General features: G+C 50.4%; 2 protein-coding genes and 1 pseudogene across 2 annotated transcripts; 1 reads left to right on the top strand and 2 right to left on the bottom strand.

Annotated features, from left to right (window-relative positions):
- Window positions 1-5,010: 5,010 nt before the first annotated feature.
- TEX28 (testis expressed 28) lies at window positions 5,011-11,991 on the top strand. Its single transcript, XM_070462927.1, has 2 exons — window positions 5,011-5,750; window positions 11,455-11,991. Exons 1-2 carry the CDS (start codon window positions 5,011-5,013, stop codon window positions 11,756-11,758), a joined length of 1,044 nt encoding a protein of 347 aa, XP_070319028.1. The 3' UTR covers window positions 11,759-11,991.
- Window positions 7,723-7,880, bottom strand: LOC110136270 (small ribosomal subunit protein eS27-like; annotated as a pseudogene).
- LOC110136269 (long-wave-sensitive opsin 1) lies at window positions 11,944-24,751 on the bottom strand. The gene is made up of 6 exons (XM_020891864.2): window positions 24,632-24,751; window positions 20,946-21,242; window positions 18,566-18,734; window positions 17,065-17,230; window positions 15,637-15,876; window positions 11,944-12,366 (listed from the first exon to the last, which is right to left on the bottom strand). The coding sequence occupies exons 1-6, from the start codon at window positions 24,741-24,743 to the stop codon at window positions 12,256-12,258; spliced, it is 1,095 nt and encodes a 364-aa protein (XP_020747523.1). The 5' UTR covers window positions 24,744-24,751; the 3' UTR covers window positions 11,944-12,255.
- Window positions 24,752-26,725: the final 1,974 nt, after the last annotated feature.

The following is a 26,725-nucleotide window of genomic DNA, read 5'->3' as shown; positions in this document are numbered from 1 at the left end:
CAGCGTCGCTCAGTCCTGTCCAACTCTGCGACCCCATGAATCATAGCACACCAGGCCTCCCTGTCCATCACCAACTCCCAGGGTCTACCCAAACCCATGTCCATCGAGTCAGTGATGCCATCCAGCCATCTCATCCTCTGTCATCCCCTTCTCCTCCTGCCCCCAATCCTTCCCAGCATTAGGGTCTTTTCCAATGAGTCAACTGCTTCGCATGAGGTGGCCAAAGTATTGGAGTTTCAGCTTCAACATCAGTCCTTCCAATGAACACCCAGGACTGATCTCCTTTAGGATGGACTGGTTGGATCTCCTTGCAGTCCAAGGGACTCTCAAGAGTCTTCTCCAACACCACAGTTCAAAAGCATCAATTCTTCGGCGCTCAGCTTTCTTCACCATCCAACTCTCACATCCATACATGACCACTGGAAAAACCACAGCCTTGACTAGACAGACCTTTGTTGGCAAAGTAATATCTCTACTTTTCAATATGCTACGTAGGTTGGTCATAATGTTCCTTCCAAGGAGTAAGCGTCTTTTAAATTCATGGCTGCAGTCACCATCTGCAGTGATTTTGGAGCCCAAAAAAATAAAGTCTGACACTGTTTCCACTGTTTCCCCATCTATATCCCATGAAGTGATGGGACCAGATGCCATGATCTTAGTTTTCTGAATGTTGAGATTTAAGCCAACTTTTTCACTCTCCTCTTTCAGTTTCATCAAGAGGCTTTTCAGTTCCTCTTCACTTTCTGCCATAAGGGTGGTGTCATCTGCATATCTGAGGTTGTTGATATTTCTCCTGGCAATCTTGATTCCAGCTTGTGCTTCTTCCAGCCCAGCATTTCTCATGATGTACTCTGCATGTAAGTTAAATAAGCAGGGTGACAATATACAGCCTTGACATACTCCTTTTCCTATTTGGAACCAGTCTGTTGTTCCATGTCCAGTTCTAACTGTTGCTTCCTGACCTGCATATAGATTTCTCAAGAGGTAGATCAGGTGGTCTGGTATTCCCATCTCTTTCAGAATTTTCCACAGTTTATTGTGATCCACACAGTCAAAGGCTTTGGCATAGTCAATAAAGCAGAAATAGATGTTTTTCTGGAACTCTCTTGCTTTTTTGATGATCCAGCAGATGTTGGCAATTTGATCTCTGGTTCCTCTGCCTTTTCTAAAACCAACTTGAACATCTGGAAGTTCACAGTTCACGTATTGCTGAAGCCTGACTTGGAGAATTTTGAGCATTACTTTACTAGCGTGTGAGATGAGTGCAATTGTGCAGTAGTTTGAGCATTCTTTGGCATTGCCTTTCTTTGGGATTGGAATGAAAACTGACCTTTTCCAGTCCTGTGGCCACTGCTGAATTTTCCAAATTTGCTGGCATACTGAGTGCAGCACTTTCACAGCATCATCTTTCAGGATTTGAAATAGCTCAACTGGAATTCCATCACCTCCACTAGCTTTGTTCATAGTGATGCTTTCTAAGGCCCACTTGACTTCACATTCCAAGATGTCTGGCTCTAGGTGAGTGATCATACCATTGTGATTATCTGGGTCGTGAAGATCTTTTTTGTACAGTTCTTCTGTGTATTCTTGCCACCTCTTCTTAATATCTTCTGCTTCTGTTAGCTCCATACCATTTCTGTCCTTTATCGAGCCCATCTTTGCATGAAATGTTCCCTTGGTAACTCTAATTTTCTTGAAGAGATCGTCTAGTCTTTCCCATTCTGTTGTTTTCCTCTATTCCTTTGCATTGATGGCTGAGGAAGGCTTTTTTATATCTCCTTGCTATTCTTTGGAGCTCTGCATTCAGATGGGAATATCTTTCCTTTTCTCCTTTGCTTTTCGCTTCTCTTCTTTTCACAGCTATTTGTAAGTCCTCTTCAGACAACCATTTTGCCTTTTTGCATATCTTTTTCTTGGGGATGGTCTTGATGACTGCCTCCTGTACAATGTCACAAACCTCCCCCCATAGTTCTTCAGGCCCTCAGAGGTCTATTGGATCTAATCCCTTGAATCTGTTTGTCACTTCCACTGTATAATCATAAGGGATTTGATTTAGGTCATACCTGAATGGTCTAGTGGTTTCCCCTACTTTCTTCAATTTAAGTCTGAATTTGGCAATAAGGAGTTCATGATCTGAGCCACAGTCAGCTCCCGGTCTTGTTTTTGCTGACTGTAGAGAGCTTCTCCATCTTTGGCTGCAAAGAATATAATCAATCTGATTTCAGTGTTGACCATCTGGTGATGTCCATGTGTGGAGTCTTCTCTTGAGTTTTTGGAAGAGGATGTTTGCTATGACCAGTGTGTTCTTTGGCAAAACTCTATGAACCTTTGCCCTGCTTCATTTCATACCCTAAGGCCAAATTTGCCTGTTACTCCAGGTGTTTCTTGACTTCCTACTTTTGCATTCCAGTCCCCTATAATGAAAAGGACATCTTTTTTTTTTGGATGTTAGTTCTAAAAGGTCTTGTAGGTCTTCATAGAACTGTTCAATTTCAGCTTCTTCAGTGTTACTGGTTGGGGCATAGGCTTGGATTACCGTGATATTGAATGGTTTGCCTTGGAAACGAACAGAGATCATTCTGTCATTTTTGAGATTGCATCCAAGAACTGCATTTTGGACTCTTTTGTTGACCATGATGGCTACTCTATTTCTTCTAAGGGATTCCTGCTCACAGTAGTAGATATAATGGTCATCTGAATTAAATTCACCCACCCATTCAGTCCATTTTAGTTCGCTGATTCCTAGAATGTCGACATTCACTCTTGCCATCTCCTGTTTGACCACTTCCAATTTGCCTTGATTCATGGACCTAACATTCCAGGTTCCTATGCAATATTGCTCTTTACAGCATCGGACCTTGCTTCTATCACCAGTCCCATCCACAACTGGGTATTGTTTTTGCTTTGGCTTCATCCCTTCATTCTTTCTGGAGTTATTTCTCCACTGATCTCCAGTAGCATATTGGGCACCTACCGACCTGGGGAGTTCCTCTTTCAGGATCCTACCATCTTGCCTTTTCATACTGTTCATGGGGTTCTCAAGGCAAGAATACTGAAGTGGTTTGCCATTCCCTTCTCCAGTGGACCACATTCTGTCAGACCTCTCCACCATGACCCATCCGTCTTGGGTGGCCCCACATGGCATGGCTTAGTTTCATTGAGTTAGACAAGGCTGTGGTCCGTGTGATCAGATTGGCTAGTTTTCTGTGATTATGGTTTCAGTGTGTCTGCCCTCTGATGCCCTCTCGCAACACCTACCATCTTACTTGGGTTTCTCTTACCTTGGACGTGGGGTATCTCTTCACGGCTGCTCCAGCAAAGCGCAGCTGCTGCTCCTTACCTTGGATGAGGGGTATCTCCTCATGGCCACCCCTCCTGACCTTGAACGTGGAGTAGCTCCTCTCAGCCCTCCTGTGCCCATGCAGCCGCCGCTCCTTGGACGTGGGGTTGCTCCTCTCAGCCGCCACCCCTGACCTCTGGCGGTAGTACGTGGGCTCTTTACCACTAGTGCCACCTGCGAAGCTCCAGTGCTGTAGTATATTACTGAATATATTACAGTTCACTTACATATTCTTTGATATATAGACCAGGTGGGTTGTTTCTAGCAGTTGATTATTGGGAGTATTATTGTACCTGCCTCTCAAGGGTATATCTAGGTATGTAATTGCCAGGCCATTCAGCATTAGTGTGTTAGTCTCTCAGTCGTGTCTGACTGTTTGTGGTGGTCCCATGGACTGTAGCTTGCCAGGCTCCTCTGTCAATGGAATTCTCCAGGCAAGAATACTGGAGTGGGTTGCCATTCCCTTCTCCAAGGGATCTTTCCCACCCAAGGATCGAACCTGGGTCTCCTGTATTGCAGGCAGATTCTTTACCATCTGAGCCACCAGGGTACCTGGGCCATTCAGCATGCATGTCTTCAGCTTCATGATATTACCAAATGCATTCCACAAAGTTTTATATCAATTACTCTCCCACCAGGAGTGATGGAGGGTTCCTGTTGTTTCATATCCTGTCTGAGATTTATTATTGTTAGTCTAAATTTTGCCACTCTGCTCGGTGCCTAGTGGTATCACATTTATTTTTTAGATTAAGGTATAATTTGCATAGAATAAAATACACAGTACCAAAATATCTATTACAGTATAATCACTCCTGGCTCTCCACCAGGAGAGCACTTTCAGATCAAACACAGTCATGAACGTGTTTTTAGTTAAAAAGTAGGAACAGAACAGAGGCTCCACCTGTCCTGATTCCACCTACTTCTAGCTCATCACTGTCCACTCTGCCCTTATCTCCTGTGTTCCAGTTATGCTGCTATGGCCAGCTTTATTTATTTATTTTGGCCATCTTTATTTTAGAGGTGAGAAATCTGATCCTGTGAGTGCTCAAGGTCTCAGAGTTAGTGGCGTCTCCAAGGCAGTGTGCTTACTATTATCCCTTTCCATGTAAGAGACTCCTTTGTGTTACAGTAGAACCGTCCACCCTGGATGGTCAGCTCTATGAGAGTACGGAATATGTCTGCCTTCTGTCCCACATGGCAGGCTCAGAAATATGTGTTCATTGAATGATTAGGTGAAGGAATGAACCTGTTAGGCTGCAAATCTCCCTGCCTCTCCCTTCTATCCACCTGGCAGTAGCAATGTAGCAAGCTGTATGGGTTTATGGAAATGAGTTTATTCCATTCTTCACAATAACAGTTCTCTATAAAGTAAGATGCACAGCTGGTAATTCTTTGAAGAGAAGTTCTGGAACAGACAGGACAGGTGTGGAGGCTGTGCTAGCCACCTGGAGGTCACAGTGAAGTATGCGATGCCCATAAAGCATGTCCAGTCTGTGTCGCATGTACTCACACATGTAAATACATGGAAGGCATGTGCATGGAAGTGCATGTAGGGCATGTAAGTACCTGCTCACACCTGGAAGTATTGTTTAGGGTGGAGCAATAATGAATCTAATTCTCCCATTGTTTGCCTCTTACGGAAGTACCCATTTTGTGATTCTTATCTCCCAATGCAGACAGAATACACCAAGGGCCCGACTGCCACCCTCTCCTCCGGTATACCCTCCTGCAGATCCCTGTCATCCAGCGAGGATGGCCCCAGTGGCCACTCCATCCTTTCAGATGGGGAGCTGACTCGAAACGTACAGGACAGCATCAAGCACCGTATCCTCTACCTCTCAGAGCAGCTGAGGGTGGAGAAGGCCAGCCGCAATGAGAACACAGTGTGCTACCTCAAGCTGGTATCCAAGGCCGACCAGCACCAGGCCTTCCACATCCGGCAGGCCTTCGAGAAGGTGAACCAGCGAACCTCTGCCACCATCGCCCAGATCGAGCGAAGGCTCCGCCAGTGTCACCAGCAGCTGCAGGAACTAGAGGAGGGCTGCAGGCGCAAGGGCTTAGTGCTGGGGACCAAAAGCAGCCTGGAGAACAACTGCAAGCAGCCCCGTGAGAAGGCTCTGTGTGCAGAGCCCCCCCGGCCAGGTGGAGAAGACTGCTCATCCAGCGACCTGTCCACCGTCATCAGACACGTCCCTCTGCAGACTCACTTCCCAGCCTGCCAGCAGCAGAAGTCCTTGGGGAACAAGTGTGGGGCCCAGCCACGAGCCCTGCTGGGGCAGAAGATGAAGGAAGAGCTGAGAGAAGTGAAGATGGTCCACTTGAGCCTGCAGGGGTCCTACCAGAGCCTCAGGGAGCAGTATCTGACCAACCTGCAGGCATCACTGGAGTCCCTTCAGGAGGAAAAGTCCAGGTGAGGCGGAGCTCCTGGCCACCTGGGCTCTGGGGAGGGTGGGGGTGGTATCGGTGTTCCTCTCAGAGCGGCAGATGATACATGAGTGGAATCGCCTCGTCTGCCCTGACCCCATCACCTGGGCTCATGGCTAAGTTGAGGCAGAAGCTCCCATGTGGGTGATATGTTCTGAAAATGACTGCCTTCCAGGGAATGCTTTCTCTCCCCCCGAGCCCCTGGTGTGGTGGGTTGATTTTATCTTCATCCAAGAGGCTTCCCTGGTGCCTCAGACAGTAAAAAAAACGGCCTGCAATGTGGGTGACCTGGATTTGATCCCTGAGTTTGGGAAGATCCCCTGGATAAGGGCATGACAACCCACTCCAGTACTCTTGCCTGGGAAATCCCATGGACAGAGACCTGGTGGGCTACAGTCCATGGGGTCACAGAGTCCAATACAACTGAGCGACTTGAAAATTTCACTTTTACTTTCAAGACCAGACTAGGGCCCACCAGTAGGAAAAAAAAAGGCAAACTCAGTCTCTCAAGGACATCCGCATTTCTATTGAGCCCTTCTTGGGGTGCCAGCCGCCCTCATAGGTGCCAAGCTCCTTCCTCTGAGCCCTGCAGTCATCTTCTGTTTGCATAGGGAAATCCTACCTGCACTGACACTGCTGGACCAATCCCTGAAGGGCAGTTAAAGGAGTATGAAGGGGCAACCTGCTGTCAAGTAAGGCAGTCAGTCACAATTCAGGTTTCTTTTGGGGGTGACTTTTTCAAGGTTGTTGTGGTTGTTCAGTCGCTGTTGTGTCCAACTCTTTGCAACCCCATGAACTGCAGCACGCCAGGCTTCCCTGTCCTTCACCATCTCCTGGAGCTTGCTCAAACTCATGTCCATTGAGTTGGTGATGTCATCTAACTATCTTCAATCTTTCCCAGCATCAGGGTCTTTTCCAATGAGTCCATTCTTCACATCAGGTTGCCAAAGTATTGGAGCTTCAGCTTCAGCATCAGTCCTTCCAGTGAATATTCAGGACTGATTTCCTTTAGGATGGACTGGTTGGATCTCCTTGCAGTCCAAGGGACTCTCAAGAGTCTTCTCCAGCACCACAGTTTGAAAGCATCAGTTCTTCGGTGCTCAGCCTTCTTTATGGTCCAATTCTCTTTTCAAGGTTGGATTTATGTAAAGCAAGACCAGAACTCAGGACAGTTGTGCATTTCCTTGTATGTTTCTACACTGCCTAGGCCAATGGGACTGTGGTGCTCTAGAACGTTCTTAACCCATAGCATATTAGTGTCTGCCAGCTGTGCAGGGGAGCAGAGCAAACTACCTCCTCGCAAAACTCTGTGGGAATTGTGCAAGGTTGCACTTCTAAGCCAGCACCTTCCTCACACCAACACCACCACCAGTGAACTGTGAAATACACTGGCATCATCTTCAGCCACCAAGATGTTCTGGTCATTGGCTATAGCAGTTAGCCTACCTTGATTAATATATATTAGAAACAAAAAAGCAGGTCCATAAGACTCAGATTTCTTGAGAGATATGGTGAATGGGCTGAAGAAGACTTAACATGGTTACAGTGACAATAGGGAGCATGTAGCATTGATCAGCTGTACCATTCAGCACTGAATTTACAGATGAGGAAACAGAGTCTCAGGCACAAGGGCGTATGTTCAACTCAATGAAGTGCCACCTTATGTCCACAACTGGTCACTACCCAGGCCCCTGCGATTGTCACATCTCCTCTGGTTTGTCACAAACTGAGGTTTCAAACTGGAGAGTTCTGTGACACTTCTCACAGGTTTTATATATATATATATATATATATATATATATATATATATATATATATATATATTGCCTTCAAGAGGGCTATTTTATTTTTCAATTGAGACAAAATTGACAAAACATAAAGTTATTAATTTTATTTTATTTTTTATCTAATACATGTTTATTGGAATGGTTTCACATTCCTCTTGATATAGGTTACTTTTAGTGCTGCTTCTGCCTGGATGAGCAGCCTTCTGTAAGCCTTGCTTTTCCTCCTGTAAGATGGTGGAAGATAGTAGAGCAGCCAACACACAAAACTACCATTTGTGCACGGCTAGAGACAGGGTGATTCTATAGCATCCTGGGCATTTCACATCCATGAAATAGGAATTGGGGCTCTGAACCAGATGCTTCTTCTTGTGTTTCCTTTTGTCTTCTGGAGAGAGATGAGGGAAATCCTTTTGAGAGGCAAGTTTTCATAGGGAGGTTGTCACTGCTGGAAAGGCTAAAATTGCTGATTTCAAAGTGTACAATGGTATTCAGTGCATTCACGGTATTGTGCAATGAAAAGTACATCTATCAATAATAGTTCCCCAAAGTTTTCATCACTCTGGAAAGAGACACTGCCACTCCCCATTTGCCTTCTCTCAGCCCCTGGTAACCACCAATCTGTTTTCCATCTCTCTGGATTTGTCTGTTCTGGTACATTTCATGTAAATGGAAGCATATGTTATATCAAACTTAGTGTCTTCTTTCACGCAGTGTAATGATTTTGAGATTTATCTGCATTACACACAAGAGTGGCTCATTCCTTCTTGTTCAGCAGTGCTCTGTGATGTGAACTCAGTGCATTGACCCATTCATTTGCTACCAGTTGGGGCTGTGAGGAGTAGAGCTACTGTGAACACTATGCGTGTCTTTTTATGAACATATACTTTTATATGTGGAATTGCCAGATAACCTCTAAAGCAACTTTTCCAGCATGTGCTGTGCTTAGTCACTCAGTCATGTCCGACTCTTGGCAACCCCATGGACTGTAGCCCTCCAGGCTCCTCTGTCCATGAGATTCTCCAGGCAGGAATACTGGAGTGGATTGCCATGCCCTCCTCCAGACGATCTTCCCAGCCAGGGATCAACCTTCCCAACCCAGGTCTCCTGCATGGTTGTACCATTTTACATTCCCATTAGGAGTCTGTGAGAGTTTGAGTTGCTGCACGGTCTTGCCAATATTTGGTGGTATGGTCAGTCTTCGAAGTTTCAGGCTCCTAAACTCAGGTGTCACCTAGTGGCCGAGAACTCTAGATGGTGTTACCATAGTGCAGTTTTTTCTCAACTTCAACACTACTGGCATTTTTGACCAGGTGATTCTCTGTTGTAGGAGGCCGTGCCACGCATTGTGGGCATGTTTAGCTGCATCCCTGTTCTCTCCCCACTAGATGCAGTTGGAGGGCTTTCATCTGGCCGTCCTAACAAAGTATCCCAAACTTAGTGACTTCAAACAACAGAGATGGATTCTCTCAGTTCTGGAGGTCAGCATGGTGAAGTCAAAGTCAGCGTGTGGGTGGGGCCACGTCCCTTCTGGAAGGGCGAATCTGTTCCTAGCCTCTCCTAGCTTCCTGGGGCTGCTGCTTCCTTAGCTTGTGGCCTTGGCACTGCAGTCTTCCAGGCCAGCACCTTCCCCTTCCCTCTGCTCCGTCTTCACATGCCCTTTTCCTCTGTGTGTGACAGTTGCCACTGCCTCCACTTCTAAGGATGTGCGTGATACCATGTGAGCTCAGAGGAGTTGCTCTGTCTCTACCAGGTTACCGCATCTGGCCTGCTTCATCCTTCCCACTTCAGTCTCTCCATCTCAGACTTCTCTGTGTTTCAGGCTGTTAGGTTCTAGCTCAGTTTGTCAAAGCCCATCCTCAGCTATGAACAAGATTATATTTTCTGCAGCAGCAATGATGTTTGAGGCCATTTTTATCAGACAGGGTGGCCTTAACAGATTTGGACGAATTTGAGGGGTGTTTTGGTTGACCAACCATCATTTTGCCCTCATAAGAGCATTTTCCATGGTGGTGCTTCTACCTCCGTGGCTGTAGGAGCCAGACAGAGAAGAGTCCTTGACCAAGGGAGGGATGTGTCACAAGCCAGGGCCCTGCTGTGGCCTCACTGATAAGGGGAGATGGAGGGAACAGCCTTATACATTCATATTGTCTTATTCAACAGTCTTTTCAAGAATGTGTGTAAGAGTATTGTCATTTGTTCTTAGAAATATATTAATGAAGAACCCGCTTGCTAATTTCATCTTCATGAAGAACATATTCATGAATATACACTTGAACATGGTAGACATCTTGAATGTCCTTGCAGCTCCATCCTATATGTGAATGGAAGGACAGCCACGGGGGAATCTGCTTTCAGGGTGGACACCCCACTCTCTCCCCTTCTCTGTGGGCAGTAGTCTCAGTCAGGTTGTCAGACCAATTTCTTCTCAACAGGGAACAGGGCAGAGATTGATGGACTGTTCCTTGAAATACCATCATGAACTGACTCTTGATGAACTGGCTTCCATAAATGAGTGTTTCAGCTTCTCAGTTGCCTGGGGACCATCTCCACAGTGTGCCAGTCAAGTCCCTGAACAGGACCTAACTGAACTGCTCACTTCCCAGTTCCTATACCTGCCTCTGCTTCTCTGCAGGGCCCCAGGCCCCCACTGGAATCCAGCATTGTCACCCTGGCTCTGGTCAGGCCTTCCTCAGCTTTCCTTAAAAAGCTAGAAGCTGCCTGGCCTGTTTCTTTCTGGCCCATCCTTGTTGGTGCCCAAATGAGGGACCTCAAAGTGTTTTTTGACATCATGAAATATTCCAAACCCAGGGAAAGCAGAGAATAATTTGGTCAAGGTTATCTGCCCACCCCCAGCTTTCTCAAATCTTAACATATTCAAATTTTATTTAAGAAATAAAAGCTTAAAAGATGAGTTGCTTGAAATGCTCCCCTTCACCTTCCCCCCTTCTGCCTACCTTGCTATCCTTGTTAGGTGCTTAGCTTTTCCAGACATATTTTTAGACTTTTTCTACTTAAATATGTGGCTGTAAACAACAGGTAGTGATGTTTTGTGTTTTTTTATTAGGTCTACTGAGATATTACTTACATGCCATAAAATGTACCATTTTAACTGTATGTTTCAATGAGCTTTAGTAAATTTACCAAGCTGTGTAACCATTACCGCAATCCAATTTTGGTTTCTGTTTTAATAACAGCTTTATTGAGATATAATTGACATGGTGTACAATTCACCCATTTAAAGTGTTTTTGTCATATTCAGTGTTTTTATCGTATTCACAGGGCTGTGTTGTAGTGGACACTGTCTCAGTCCGGGACCCTGTCATCCCTCCCAGCAGAAACTCCATCCCCGCTAGCAGTTACTCCCCACCTCCTCTCTCCCCCAGCCTCCAGCAACCACAAATTTTCTTCTGTCTTTATGGATTGGCTTATGCTAAACATTTCCTATCCGTGAAATTAAACAGTTATGTGGATTTTTGTGACTGTTCCATTCTGATAATCAACAGATGATTTTTAGGGAAGAGCTACTCCACACGAAACACTGGAGTTATATATATTGAATTTAATGGCATACATGGGAGGTTTAGATCTTGATTTCTACTTCTCATATATTGCTATTTTTGTAAAACCGTTACAAAAGAGTGACTATATATATAAAAGATTCATGAATATCGGTGTGTGTGTGTGTGTGTGTGTGTGTGTATGTGTGTGTGTGTGTGTGTGTGTGTGTGTGTGTGTCCCCTGGAGTCCAGGGAAGGGATCGTGCCTGGCACTGTGCCCCTGAGGTACCCAGTCTTTATGATCACGCTGTCCTCCCCCAGGGCCGGGTCCAGCTTAGCCAATCTGGGAACTCGGGCACAATCTGCGACTCTCGGGCCCCTGGGCAGCGGGGACGTGGGGTCCCAGCTTCACTGTCTTCCTCCTGCAGGAGGTCATGGAGACCTTTAAGAACCGTGTGGGCAAGCTCGAGGCTCTGCAGCAGGTGACCCAGCTGGGGCTGATGGAGCACCCGCAGAGCTGGCCCCAGGACATCCTGTGCCACTTGAAGAGCCTGCTGCTGACGCTGGCCACAGTGCTCCTGGTCCTGCTGTCCGGCACTTGTGCCTGCCCCCTGCTGCTGCTGCACTTGCGCCTGCACGCCTGCACTGTGCTCCTGCTCCTTGGGCTCAGCATCCTGGCCTGGCAGAAGTGGCACGCCATCCCTGCCTGAGACTGGCAGGCTTGGGTCCCCTTCAGGTGGAGACGGTTTGCCAGGGCCTCTTGGCCTCCACCCAAGGGGCCTTAAAGGGCCTGGCTTTGCTAGTTCCTCCCACCTCTCAAGACGGCCACTGCTCAGCTCTGCCTTTCCTTGTCCATCCCTGGCAGCCCAGTGATGCCCACCTGCTTCACGCTTCTCTTTCCCACCTGCAGACAGGAGGCTTATAAAAGATGGACATCTCTGGAGTACTGCTCCCCTCTCTACCCTGCGTGCCGTCCCATGACCCAGTGACCCAATGCCCAGAGGCTCAGTTGCCCCCAAATGGCAGTGGCAGCCCCTGTGACATGGTTGTTTTTGGCAAAGAGAAACTATGATTATTTCACAGGGATGGAGAAGCAAGGGTGCAGAGGTGGGGTGGATGGGGGCCAAAGCCCTGGAGGTGGGGACAGGTTCTGTTTTCCGTTTTTGGGTGGGAGGCAGGCGTTTTCATTTTCGGGGCTGGCAGAGACTCATGCAGGTGACACCGAAGAGACGGATGACGCCTCTGTTTTGGAAACACTGGAGAGTTCAGAGCTGTCATCCACCTTCTTCCCAAAAAGTTGCAAGATGCAATTTCGAAACTGGCAGGACAGAAAGGGTTATTGAATAGCAGAGCAGGCAGGGCCAGTATGCTAGGCTAAATGCAACGGCGGGGCCCTGTGAGGATAGCAGTCCTTAGGTGTCACCCTGATGGCTTAGGAGGCCTGAAGCTGAAACTCCAGTACTTTGGCCACCTGATGAGAAGAACTAACTCATTGGAAAAGACCCTGATGCTGGGAAAGATGAAGGCAGGGAGAAGGGGACGACAGGGGATGAGATGGTTGGATGGCATCACCGACTCAGTGGACATGAGTTTGAGTGAACTCCGGCAGTTGATAATGGACAGGGAAGCCTGATGTGTTGCAATCCATGGGGTTGCAAAGAGTCGGACAGGACTGAACAACTGAACTGAACTGACAGCTTACACATTCAGAATCTACAAGGAGAATGGAGGAAGGCTCCAGTTACTCCTTGCACAGGTGGATAGTCTATTCCTGACTACTCGGTTATCTGAGTTATCTAATTGACCAGTTGATGGTGACTCAGTTCAGTTCAGTTCAGTTCAGTCACTCAGTCGTGTCCGACTCTTTGTGACCCCATGAATCGCAGCACGCCAGGCCTCCCTGTCCATCACCAACTCCTGGAGTTTACTCAAATTCATGTCCATAGAGTCGATGATGCCATCCAGCCATCTCATCCTCTGTCATCCCCTTCTCCTCCTGCCCCCAATTCCTCCCAGCATCTGGGTCTTTTCCAGTGAGTCAACTCTTCGCATGAGGTAGCCGAAGTATTGGAGTTTCAGCTTCAACATCAGCCCTTCCAGTGAACACCCAGGACTGATCTTTAGGATGGACTGGTTGGATCTCCTTGCAGTCCAAGGGACTCTCAAGAGTCTTCTCCAACACCACAGTTCAAAAGCATCAGTTCTTCAGTGCTCAGCTTTCTTCACTGTCCAACTCTCACATCCATACATGACCTACTGTGGGCCAAATTGTGTTCCTCCAAAGATATGTTCAAGTCCTAATCCTTGGAGCCTGTAACTGTGATCTTATTTGGAAATAAGTCTTTAGAGATGTGATTAAGGTGCATATTATCATGAGGTCATATTGGAGTAGGGTGGGCCCTCATCCAATGATGGATGTCCTCAGGAAAAGAAGGGAATTTGGATTCAGACACAGAAGAACGCCATGCACAGGTAAAGGGCAGAGATCACAGGGACTCATCCCCAACGCGAGGAACACCAGAGGTTACAGGTACCTGTCAGGACCTAGGAGAACGAACCAACCGTGCCCACACCCTGATCTCAAACCAAGAGAGACTATATTTCTGTTGTTTCAACACTCCTAGCTTATGGTACTTTGTTATGACAGCCCCACGAAACATATACAGTGACGAAAGATGATCACAGCTAACGGGCCAATGTCTGGGAGAGTCTCAGAGGCATTTTAGTGAAAAGGAAAGTGACTGTTGTCTTGTTTCTGTTCTGTCATCAAGGGGCCAGGTGAGGACTAGGTAGGCAAGAACCCACCTCGTCTCTTCAACCAAGAGTCTTCTGGCATCAGGAGGACTCTGCTCTGTGCTGTGCTGTGTTTAGTCGCTCATTTGTGTCCAACTCTTTGCAACCCCATTGACTGTAGCCTGCCAGGCTCCTCTGTCCATGGGGATTCTCCAGGCCAGGATACTGAAGTGAGTTGCCATGTGATCCTTCAGGGGATCTTCCCAATCCAGAAATCAAACCCAGTTCTCCTGCACTCCAGGTCGATTCCTTATTGTCTGCACCATCAGGGAAGCCCAAGAATACTGGAGTGGGTAGCCTATCCCTTCTCCAGGGGATCTTCCCCCAGGAATCAAACTGGGGTCTCCCGCATTGCAGGCAGATTCTTTACCAGCTGAACTACCAGGGAAGCCCCCTGCTGTTTGCTACTGAACCCCTAATAGGATGTATGCATTCCCCAGATTATATCTCATAACTGAGTTAACAACAATGCTTTGAGAATACAAAGCAGAGGCGTTTCCTATATATTTGGGGTCTGTTCTCAACTACCTTTAGCTACCTCCAATATCAAAACTCTAACAAAAACATAATTGTTGAAGTCAGTAACACCAGAATTGGGCTGAGCAGCAGAACAGACTCAGCTGAAGACCCAGCAGATGAGGCTGAGGGATACATTGGCCACACATTCAGCATCTACATACTGAGCACCCATGCTGAACCCATGTGTCCTCGGGGCATCTGCATCGAATGAAAAGAGCAACATTTCATGTCCTTGTGGAGCTCCATTCCAGAAAATTCTGTCTGAATGCAACAGGAAGGGATAACAGTGTGGAAAGGGTGAAAGCAAAGTTCGAAAACCTGGAGAATCTGGGAATGCAGACAGTGGCAGAGGAGGGGGAGTTCCAGGGGGGAGAATGGAAAAGCTCATGAAAAGACAAAGATGGCCTAGGATTCTGCAAGCGAAAGCCAAACCTCAGAAGAGACCCATGGGAAAGACAGGAAATGGGGGCCAAAGGGTGAGCTCTGCTCTTGGTGTGAAGTCCTGGGGACTCCATAGTGGTGTTGGTCCTACTCGATAACCTAAACATTACCATAGTGATATGCGAGGCCCCTTGGAGAGTGGTATTCTGACCCACAGACCTTTCTGATTATCAAGCCACGTCACATCTACTCGACAACTTAGTGGAGTGGACATGATGGATTCAAAGAAAAATAGGCAAATGGCCCTTCAAAGATGATGGGCCTTACAGGTGATGATGGTCACCTGTAACTTTGCAAGAAGTCTAGGAGTTGTGGGCAGTTTACTGCTGAGGCTCAATATGCCAGCTCCTGATGGCTGCCATCTGGCAAGACCACAGCATGTCCTGCCTGGACTGATCCACAAATTTAAGAAGGCCAAAAGTCGGCACAGGCAAGAAGGGTCTCTGTGTCCTTGTCAGAATTAGGGTTTGAATATGGAAAGATTAAGTTCGCAAGAATTGTGTCTGTGAAATCAAGACGCACATGCCCAGGGTACTTTGTATGCTAGATGCATTCTGGCAATCCTAGGGTGTCTGAGCTCCGGGCTCAGCTAAGGCCAGCCGATGGGATGGGCACGCACACATAGTGGCCTGCAGGAAGTGCCCACTGTCAGGCCCAGACCATAAAAGGATCCAGAGGGACGGCTGTCTGGGGCTGGGTCACTGGTGCCGAGCGTCCTGGGGTTATTTTCCCAGAGGTCATTTTCAGGCTTCCTGCAGACACACTTCCTGGTGGGAGCCATCCAGGCTCTTCCAGGGTCTGTCTGCAGTTTGCTCTGCCAAACTGTGTGCCTTACCTGGCGGTTCATGAAGACATAGATAATGGGGTTGTAGATAGTGGCACTTTTGGCAAAGTAGGCTGGCAGGGCGGCCACCAGAGGGTGGAAGGCGTAGCCGGGGTGTGCAGCGGCGAAGCAGGCAAAGAAGGCGTAGGGCCCCCAGCAGAGACAGAAGGCGAAGATCATCACCATCACCATGCGGGTTACTTCCTTCTCCGCCTTTTGGGTGGACTCAGATTCTTTCTGTTGCTTCGCCACCTGAGGGAGACAGAGAGTTATCCTGGGGACCGTGAGGGGTATCTCAGGGGATTCCCTTCTGCTGACTTCCCTGGTGGCTCAGACAGTAAAGCATCTGCTCTGCAATGCGGGAGACCCAGGTTCAATCCCTGGGTTGGGAAGATGCCCTGGAGAAGGAAATGGCCACCCACTCCAGTACTCCCACCCAAGGGAGTTCCCGGCCTGGCCAGGGCTGGTCTTGTGGAAGCTCTTAGAGGCTTTGAGCGGGGCTTGGCTAACACCTGCCAGGAGGCAGGGAAGGAGCTAATGAGGCTGTTTCCAGCCTCCCCTGGTCCCTTATCAGAGTGTGTTCCCCCCCCACTGCCTCCCCCCCGCCCCCACCCCATGGTCAGGTCTCAAGGGTGACTGATGGCTGGGGTGTGTCCTGTAGCCCAGATTCCACAGCTCACGACTCGCCCAGCCCAAGTTGTATGTGGCTACCCGTGGGAGTCAGTTAAGTTTCTTCTGATCCCATACTGCCAGCGAAGGGTGGGGGTGGGCAGCGAGAAGGGGGAGCAAATCACAGGCTGAAGGCAGGGGGAGGGGAGCTTATCTCAGCTCTGATGGCCTCCCCTCCACAAAGAGCTGTGACAGCCCATGATGAGCCAATTGTGGGCACAAGCCTCTTTGGAGAGGAAAGGCACCACCCCAGAGGCCTCTGACTCTGCATGCTAGGCCCGGGAGGCACCTCCAGGCCAAGCTGATTGACAAAGGCACGACTTTTGTGTGGTGTTTTGGGCACCCCAGGGGAGTGCAGAGTTCTCAGAAGCCCTTCTCCTGCCTTGCTCTGATTTCCTGCACCCCGGTGGTGGCGTGGGGGTGGGGGGGGACCAGCTTCTCAGGGAGGAGGGTGTGAATGCACCCCTTGGACAGCCCTGTGAAGGGAGCCCTCCGGTGGCAGCCTTTTGAAAACACCCCTTGCTTTGCAGGTTTTGCTTTGGGATCTGGCCGGCTGTGACTAGCTTTCCTCCCCATCCCCCTGCCCGGGGTCAGCTCTGGGTCCCTCCACGAAGAGAGGGGGGTTGTCCCTGCCCACCCTGTACAGGCAAGGCCAAGGGAGCCTCACATCTGGTTTGGGGGCAGGAGAGTAGACTGGGCGGTCCTCTGTGGCTCCTCCCTGCCTGCACGATCCTGCTGGCAGGAGGGAAGCTGGGAGGGCAGGGCGCTTACCGCTCGGATGGCCAGCCACACTTGCAGGTAGCAGAGCACGATGACGCTGAGCGGGATGAAGCAACATGTGATCATGAGAACGATCATGTACGACTGCACCCCCGGGTAGGAGCTGCCACTGAACACATCAGGGCCACAGGAAGTCTTCAGGCCATGGGGCCAGTACCTGCAGAGAAGGGCCGGAAGCCCTTGCTGAAATGGGCAGGGACCAGGACCCTTGCCCCGGCACCCCAGTGACTTGATTGAGGATTGTTGGGCTTTTTTTTATTATTATTGTGGTGAAATTCACATTACCCAAATTGACTTTTTTTTGCAGTGAACAGTTCAGAGCCATCTAGGACATACACGGTATGGGGCAACTGCCGCCTCTGTCTGCTTCCAGGACATTTTCATCACCAGCCCCCAAAGGAAGGCCTTTGGTAGGATTTCTGTAAATCCTTCTCCATCTCTGATCTCATTTTCCCCTCTTTTTTTTTGTGGTAAAACACACATAGGTGGCTCAGATGGTAAAGCATCTGCCCGCAATGTGGGAGACCCCGGTTCAATCCCTGGGTCGGGAAGATCCCTGGAGAAGGAAATGGCAACCCACTCCAGTACTCTTGCCTAGAAAATTCCATGGATGGAGGAACCTGGTGGGCTACAGTCCATGGGGTCACAAAGAGTCGGACACGACTGAGTGACTTTACTTTCTTTTTTCTTTACACATAATTAGGAGGTTTGGTGCATTCCTGATGTTGTGCATCCATCACCAGTCTGGTTCTAGAACATTTTCATCATCCCCATCACATCCCCTTTTTACAAAGGGGAGGTGAAGCACCCTCTTGCCTTAAGAACAGCTGTGAGCCCCTGAGGATTACATGAGCATGTGTTCAGCAATCCCAGCTATTGTGGGCATGGGGGCATGAGGAGGGTGACAGACAGAGCCTGGCCTCCATGACGATGGAAGCTTCCCGAAGAAAGAACTTGTTCACCAGCTTGCAGCAGAAGACAGAAATGCAGCGGCCTTATCCCATCCCGCCCACTCAAATATCGGAGCTGCTTCCTTGGAAATTCGGGTCTTCCCCCAAAGAATCCACCTGATGAGGACACTGGTGAGCTGTGACCCAAGAAGCCTCCACAAAGGGGGCCCCTTAGCAGGTACAAGAAAGAAGCCTGGGACAGAGTGGGTAAGAATCTGTGTGCCCAGTGATCCAGTGTGCCCATGGCCTGAGCCTGCAGTGTTCCTCTCTGAGCTCTCATGATTTGCTCCTGTCTGGGAGAAACAGACCTTTGCTGAGGCTTAGAGACCACAGGGCCCACGCCCACGTGGCAGCCAGACAGAGTCATACAGCCTCAGACCTGGCCTGCTCAAAGGAGTCAGGTCTACTCCCACTTCACTCCTGGAGCCACAGAGGCCCAGAAACAGAGAGTGATTTGCCCCAAGGTCTCAAAATGAACGACGAGTTTGACCCTCCTTGCCCTGTTCTACACGCATTGTCTTCCTGGCACTCCGCCTCCTCACCTACTCCAACCAAAGATGGGCGGAGCCGTCCACACAGCAGCCCAGATCCAGGAGAAGGCGATGCCCGCGATGGCCAACTTGGCATCAAATCTGACGTTGCCAAAGGGCTTGCAGACCACCATCCACCTCTCCCAGGAGATGATGGCCAAGGACCAGAGACCGGTGATCCCTTTGGGGCAGAGCAGACAGGAGGGCTTTGAGTCAACAGTTTGCAATATCAAGAGGGAGAATGCCCCCCATGCCCCCCAACCTGCCTGCAAAACCTGATTATCCAAAAAGTGTTTTCGGGTCCATGAAGCAACAGGTCTCTTGGTCAGTTTCTTTCTCTAACACCTGTGTCCCCTGTTTCTTCCCTGCTGTGCCTGCAGCCACCTCCCTTTGCCCTCTCTGGTTCAGCCTCGTGGCCCACCTCACTTCTCGTCTCTCTTTTATCTGGCCGCCAGCCTTTCTCATGATACTGTCAATGCAAGTCCTGATGGCCACATACACCCCTGAGGCCACACTGAGGTGCTGCTGTCCCAGCCAAGGCCAGGAAATAGGACGTGTCTGGTGACCGGCACACTCCAGCTGTGGGCCTGCCTGTCCTCAGCCCAGGCCTCTCAGCATGGCCCACCTGGCAGCAATCTGTGTGTGGAATTCAGGGCTCCATGAGCTGGGATGGGGCAACAATGTGTTTGTTTCCACCAACGTCTGCTGGACACTTGGCTTCCCTTACCCCCAACACGAGTGCAGTAGCGTTAGCAGCACCCGTGGCTCATCACTTTACAGAGGTGCCAGGCATTTGCCAAGACGACTATATTCATTACCATGTTGACCTTCAGGGACTTTCCTGCCAGATACAGTTGATACTTTAATGGAGTAGTGTCCTGAATACTTCTACAAACTACTTTTAATATGAACACTTTGAATGAGGGACTATGTCACTAATTCATGTTTCATATTTCGATAACCGTATTTCAGTATCATTGGCTTCCTTGGGAATCCATGGTCCCCCAAACTGGTGACCTGAGAGCAGACCTCGAGCAGTTACAGAAGTGGGATGGACGGGATGGAGGAGCCACTGAGGGGCCCCGGCACCAGCTACCCATGGTGCCCGAAGAGTTTGAACTTGGTCAGGTCAGTGAGTGGAGGTGACATCACCAGTGGCTCAGGTCACTGACCAGGTCCCCTCTCCCCTGCCCCGCTAATCCTACTCTCTGTCTATGGCTCATCTCTTGAGAACCCAAATTGGAGATCACTGCAGAGCAGTGAGACAAACCCAACATAGATGTAGGTGCCAAGGACCCAGGCATGTGAACAGGTGGCCATGGGAACATAAAACCGGGAGGAGGCAGTTGTGCGCCTTCACTGCTTTGATGGCCGGGGGCTTGGAGACAGGGTGCACGTGCTGAGCACTGGGGCCCTTGGGCTCCTTGTCGTCTTCGGTGAATGCCAAGCTGCAACCCCACAGCACTTGGTTCTCTCCTGGGAGTGTGTGCCGCCGAGGGGTCCATGTCCTCTTCTTCATAGGCCCCTGGCAAGCAGACCTGGCCTCCCAACACGCCCTAGCCTTGCCTAGTGCTCAGCGTGTGGTAGACGCCAGCCAGCCCTGGTTTCCTCACATCTTCCCAGCCATTGGCGAGCCTCCTCTCAGTCTCCCCCTCTGATCCCCTCCTCCCCATCTCACCCTACGATCCTGGGCCTCCTCTGTCCCTTGTCTGCCCACCCAGCCTCTGGCCACCCAACCAGCCTAGCCGTCTGCACCCCACCCTCCTCGGCCACTTGGCGTGAGTGCCCTTGCATCCTTCTGACCCAACATCCAGCTCCCTCATGACCTCCTCCAGGTCCCAGTCCTCTAAGGACTGACGGCACTGTATTCTCACTATCCAGATGCCCAACAGCACAGAGCGATGAACACGGGCTTGGCAGCCAATGGAGATCTCGGCAGAGCCATGACCGATGGAGAAATGAGCGATTGGGCTGGGGAAAGGAAAGTAGGATCTAGTTTCAATATCTCAGGAGCTCTCCTGGGAATTGCTTCCTTGCCAGAGAAAAACTGACACAGGTGTGAACTGAAAGGGCACATATCCCAGATTTGAGTGGGAGGCTCATTTGGGGTGCCCAGAGGCATCCTGTGCCACCCTGTTCTGCGATTATGTGGATCTGTCTGTCTCCGCCCATGCCAGCTACATGGTCTCAAACTGAATATCGCCAGGTCAGGTCTATTTCAGAGCAGACACCTCTAATGGTCCCAGCCCAGCTTCCCCAGCAGGTCTGTCCCCCTTCAAAGATGTGCTAAGCCCACGTCCTACGGCTGCCCCTGGCAATTTCGCCACATGACGATCTCCTTTACATGCAGCAGGCTGGGTCTCCCCCGAACCCAGGCCCCCAGGTGACTTACCACACAAGGAGACAGTGTAGCCCTCCACGACACACAGGGGGTGGCCCAGCACAAAGTAGCCGTACATCTGGTTCACGACGCTGATGGTGCTGGCGATGATGGTCTCCACCAGGTCAGCGATGGCCAAGTTGACCAGGATCCAGTTGAGAGGGTGGCGGAGCTTCTTGAACCTCATGGTGGCTGCCAGTACGAGGCCATTAGTGAAGACAGACGCGATGACCACGAAGACCATCCAGGCGCTGGTGAGGTGGTACACCCATCTGGGAGCGATGTGGTAATTGGGGCCTTCAAAGGGATCTGGAGGCAGGAGGTACAGAGTGAGCAGAGGACTCGGGCAGCTACTTCATCACCTGTACGGCCACACCTGCCCTTGCCTTTGAAACCGGCCTTTCCCCCTAGCTTTGTCCATCTGCAGGCAACCTTCCCTCAATTCTGTTTCTCAGACCCAAGGCCACAACCTGCTGGAAACACCTGCATGGGCATCCTTGAGCTTAACAAAGCATCATCCATGCCAGGTATTGCTCCCTGGTCTGAGTTGCCCACCCACCATCTGGCAGGTCGCCCTCCTGGAGTGTGGTTGGCTGGCTCCTGCTCCCCTGAAACCCCCAGGTGCCCCGGTGATGTTGCCTGTGTGCGCTGCACATAATTCTGTCGTCAGATCTTTGCTTGTGGTCTTCCTCATACCCGGGTCCTCAGCTGGTTCATACCATCCAGTCTGGCTCCGCACCCTTGCCTTCCGGGACCCTTTCTAGATTCCCCAGCTGAGATTTAACTCCATATTGGAGCTCTGCACGTGCATGTCCTGTCTTCCTCACTGGACTGTGTCTTGTGCATGTACAGTCAGTGCCCCGAGAATGAAAGATTGAGGGCCTTTGCTATGGATTGAATTGTGTCCCTTCCAAAAAAAGGCATGTGGGAATCATAATCCCCACTCCCTCAGAATGTGACCTTATTTAGAGAAAGGGTTTGTACAGAGATGATCAAGTTCTGATGACGTTGCTAGGCTGGCCCTAGTGCAATAGGACTTGTGTCCTTACAAAAAGGCAAAATTTGGACACAGACACATTTAGGAGAAGATGGCCATGTGAAAATGAAAGCAAGGATCAGGGTGGTGTTTCAATAGCCAAGGGATACCACGGATTACCAGAGATTATTATAACCTGGGGGAGGGATACCACGGATTGCTGGAGACTACCATAAACTGGGGGAGGGATACTATGGATTACCAGAGACTACCATAACCCTGGTGGTGGTCCCTGGTGGCTGGTTTGGGGGATCAGCCACCTGGATGGGTGAGGAAAACCTGATGGTTATTAGTTCTGAGATCCGCTGGAGAAGGGATAGGCTACCCACTCCAGTGTTCTTGGGCTTCCCTGGTGGCTCAGCTGGTAAAGAATCTGCCTGCAATGCAGGAGACCTGGGTTCGATCCCTGGGTTGGGAAGATGCCCTGGAGAAGGAAATGGCAATCCACTCTGGTACTCTTGCCTGGAAAATCCCATGGACGGAGGAGCCTGGTAGCCACCGTCCATGGGGTTGCAAAGAGTCGAACACGACTGAGCGACTTCACTCACTCACCATAACCCAGGGAAGGGACCTGGAACAGGGTGTCCCTCAGAACCACCTGGAGGAGCCAACCCTGTCGAGCCCGTGATCGCTGGCCTCCTGAACTGGGAGATGATCAATTTCTGTTGCTTAAGCCACCCAGTCTGTGGTGCTGCAGCTGGAGCAAATGCACACAGAATGAAAGTGAGGGGTAACTCCCCTTTATTATGACAGTGGGTCTACACCTTTCTCTGTTGGAAGGACCTTTCTGCCACCACCATTTTAGCAGATTACTCAACCACTAAGTGATGGAAATAGGATGATGGGGAGGGGGGTTGGGCAGAAGGGCATGGGTCATTCCAGGAACAGTCAGCTCATCTTCTTCAACAAATAAATTGCAAGGATATTGAGGGAAAACATATACAAGTATGACTTTGCATTTATGTTTTTAAAGAGTCCTTTCTTCTTAGAGCTACCTTCTGAAGTCTTACAGAGGAAATGATGTGATGTTTTGGATCTGCTTCCAGAAATCGGCAGGAGTGGTTAGTGGACAAGATAGAGAGGAAATAAGAGAAGTGAGGGACACCCTAGTGGAGGGGACAAGTTTTGGGTACCCAGTGCCATTATCCTTTCCTATTTTGCTAGACACATGAATTTTTGTAAAAAAAAATTACAATAGGGAAGTCTGGGGTGTCGACAAAGCCTCAGGGGCCTCCAGGAAGTGTGTTGTTGGGTCTCCATCAGGGACATTCTGGGGTGAAAACCATCAGGTCAAGGTGAACTTCATGGTTCTCCACCAGTATGGCTTGGGAACCCTATTGCTGGTCCTGCTCTGGGTGTCAAGGAGCCAGTGTGGCTTCTGGAAATTGTGGCAAGTGAGACATTTTTCCCTTGGACTGCAAGGAGATCCAACCAGTCCATCCTAAAGGAAATCAGTCCTGAATATTCATTGGAAGGACTGATGCTGAAGCTGAAGCTCCAATCCTTTGGCCACCTGATGCGAAGAATGGACTCATTGGAAAAGACCCTGATGCTGGGAAAGATTGAAGGTGGGAGGAGAAGGGGATGACAGAGGGTGAGATGGTTGGATGGCATCACCAACTCAATGGACATGAATTTGAGTGAACTCTGGGAGTTGGTGATGGACAGGGAGGCCTGGCATGCTACAGTCCATGGGGTCACAGAGTCAGAGCAACTGAACTGAGACATTTTTGAAGGAACTAAAGGTCTTCGGTTGGAAGAAGGGACCTGGGGGGTTAGGGGCTGGGGGTCATTGGCATCTTCAGCTCTCTGACGGGCTGGCAGACAAAGCCTCGTGACTGGGCCATGCCCAGGGCAGAATGCCAGCTGCCTCAACAGAGTTTTATACTGTCTGGTGCAGCTGAAGCGCCTCTCCTCAGGAGCTGAGCTAACTTCTTCCCTAGGACATGCCGCCAGGGGCCAAGGGCCCCACGGTGAGCTTGGACAAGACGACCACCATGGTCTCTTCTATCCTTAGGCTCTCGAAGGCACTCACCCACCTCTGGGCCACCTGAGCCTCCCGCTCCTGCTGGCCATCTCCATTTGGTTTTGGGAGATGCAAAGATGAGTTAGGCCCAGATTCCCTCCCCAGGAAGAGAGCCCCTGCATAGACGCAGTGGGGTTGAGGGCAATGAGCGCTCACTAGCAGTCTAGGACAGGGATTCTCAGAGGCTCTGTGAAGCCAATGTAATTTGAAAAATGCACATTCGATATGATGGTGTCCTTAGGGGCTTCCCTGGTGGCTCAGATGGTAAAGTGTCTGCCTGCAATGCGGGAGACCAGGGTTCGATCCCTGGATCAGGAAGATCCCCTGAAGGAGGAAATGGCAACCCACTCCAGTATTCTTGCCTGGAGAATCCCATGAATAGAGGAGCCTGGTGGGCTATAGTCCATGGGGTCACAAGGAGTTGGACATGAGTGAGCGACTTCACTTTCTTTCTTTCTTTTTGTATTCAGAAAGGACCCCTCCCCCGTTCATGGCATCACAAAAGCTAAGGGGAGCAATGGGGTACAGAGGCTCCCCGGGGTGGAGGGGTGGCCAGCCAGCACACCGCTCACAGCCACTTGGCCCTGTGTCCCTGGAGGGCTGTTCCAGCCAGTCCGACCCAGCCTGCTTGCTCACCTCTGGTGGAGTTGCTGTTGGTGTAGGTGAAGATGCTCCCCTGGGTGCTCTCCTCAAAGTTGGCCTGTGGCTGCCCACCTGCAAGCCTTTGGGGGCCCCACTCGTGGGCCATGGCTCTGCAAAGCCCTGTCCCTGATGCCCGCCAGCCCTGGCACTGCCCAGGGGGCCACAGTGCTTTATATCAGCCTGTGGGATCAGCCCAGGCCTCCTCACCTTAAAAGCCCCCAAACTCTTCACCATCTGATCTCTTAATTGGGCCTGGGACTTAGACCTCCTCCTCCCCCAGTGCTGGGCCTGCTGGCTCCTGGGTGAGCCCACAGGGGCGGCTCAGAGGAATTTGCTGGGAGCCAAACTCCGAGTCAGGGTGCTGCGGGGGCCGCCTTGGGCCCTCGCTCCTGTTTCCCTGTCCTCTCTTCCTTTCTACCATCCAGCACCTGCTCTAGGCCAGGCAGGCCCAAGAAGCGGGCTTTTCAGTCCAGAGCCCAGCCCTGCCTTTCACAGCAGCTCCTCCCCAAGCAACTTTGGGCCGGGACCTGGAGCCTCCTGGAGGGTCAGGCCACATTGAGGGCCCAGATGGCTACAAGTTGCACCACTGGGGCTACTTCCCCAGGAAGGGATGGATATCCCACCATCCATCCAGCTCTTCCTGCCCCTCCTACCTTGCTCCCCATGAGCTGCAGCTCCCCTGGTCACCAGCGGGCTCATCCAGGCCCCCCAGCAGCCCTCCTGAAGCCCCTGAGGGTGCCCACAGGCCCCACCTGTCCAACTCTCCCTCCCTTGAATTCACAACTTTCCTTGGACTGCCCTTGACTAGGACTTCCTCTAGACGTGCCTTCGAAAGCAAACCTCTCCGCAGAACGTTCCAGACAGGCTGCCTCTGCCATCCCGTTGCACCCACTGCTGTCTGGCTGCCACTGGCTGAGCACTTGGCAGGGGCACCAGTTACTTAGAAATCACTCGATTCTCCAGCCTTGCCTGTCTTCACACAAGAAGGCAAATACGCATGTTCAAGGCAGCATCATTCGCAAGAGGTCAAACTGTCCCAAAGTCAATCAACAGGTGAATGGACACCCAACCAAATGTGGTATATCCACGCACTGGAATATTATAAAGTCATAACAAGGGATGAAATCATGACACACGTTACAACATGAAGGAATGTCGAAAAGATGATGTTAACTGAAAGGAGCAGACACAAACGATCTCAGATGGTGGAAGGCCCAGAACAGACAAACCCACAGAAACAGCAGATTGGTGGGTGCCAGCGGCTGGGAGGAGGGGCGTGGAGAGGGATTCTTTAGAGAAAGAGGGATACCTTGGGGGTGATAAAATAATTCTAAAATTAGATGGTGATGGTACAGCCACTGTGGAAAACAGTTGGGCAATTCCAAAGATTGAAAAATAGAATTACCATGTGACTCAGCAATTGTCCTTCTGAGTACATGCCCAAAAGAACTGACAGGGCTTTCGTTACAGCATGAACAGAGCATGTTCGATGGCACTTGATATAACGAGGTCAGATCCCAAGAATGCCACCCCAGGTTCTTTCAACTTCCAAGGCCATGCTTTTCACTCGGGCCTAGATTGCAGGGGGCTCAACCTGCCTGTCCCCACCCGAGTCAAAGAATCAGCACATCAGAGAATGTGAAAGCTGGAAGTGGGCTCCCTCTGAGTGCTGGCTGCAGGACCACCTGTTGCCAGCAAGGCCATGGACTGGCTGGGTGGTCTTGGGTGGGATGATCCCTCTGTCTCAGGCCAGGTTCGCCTTCTGTCTAAAGGAAGAAGACCCATCCTGCCTGCCCCCACCCATCCCACCCTCTCAGGGGGCTGCCAGTTGGATGGGGGAGGGGGTGCTCCCAGCGCTGCTGTGCCATTGGGAAGACCCTTGTGAATGTGAAGTGTCATCTCAGCCAGGCATCCAGACATGCCGGGGAGCCTCCAGACAGAGCCTCAGAGCTGACCCATCCTGCCTGCTGCCCCCAGACCCTGGGGAAGGGGGAGAGGGAGCAGAGGTGATAGCAGTGAGTCCTGGACAACCCCCACCCCAACCGTCTGCAGAGTGGGGGTGCTAATTGATGATTAGGGCTAACAGAA

The sequence above is a fragment of the Odocoileus virginianus genome, unplaced genomic scaffold, assembly GCF_023699985.2.
Source record: "Odocoileus virginianus isolate 20LAN1187 ecotype Illinois unplaced genomic scaffold, Ovbor_1.2 Unplaced_Scaffold_18, whole genome shotgun sequence".
In the NCBI taxonomy this organism is placed as follows: domain Eukaryota; kingdom Metazoa; phylum Chordata; class Mammalia; order Artiodactyla; family Cervidae; genus Odocoileus; species Odocoileus virginianus.
This window is presented reverse-complemented; position numbering and strand designations above follow the sequence as displayed.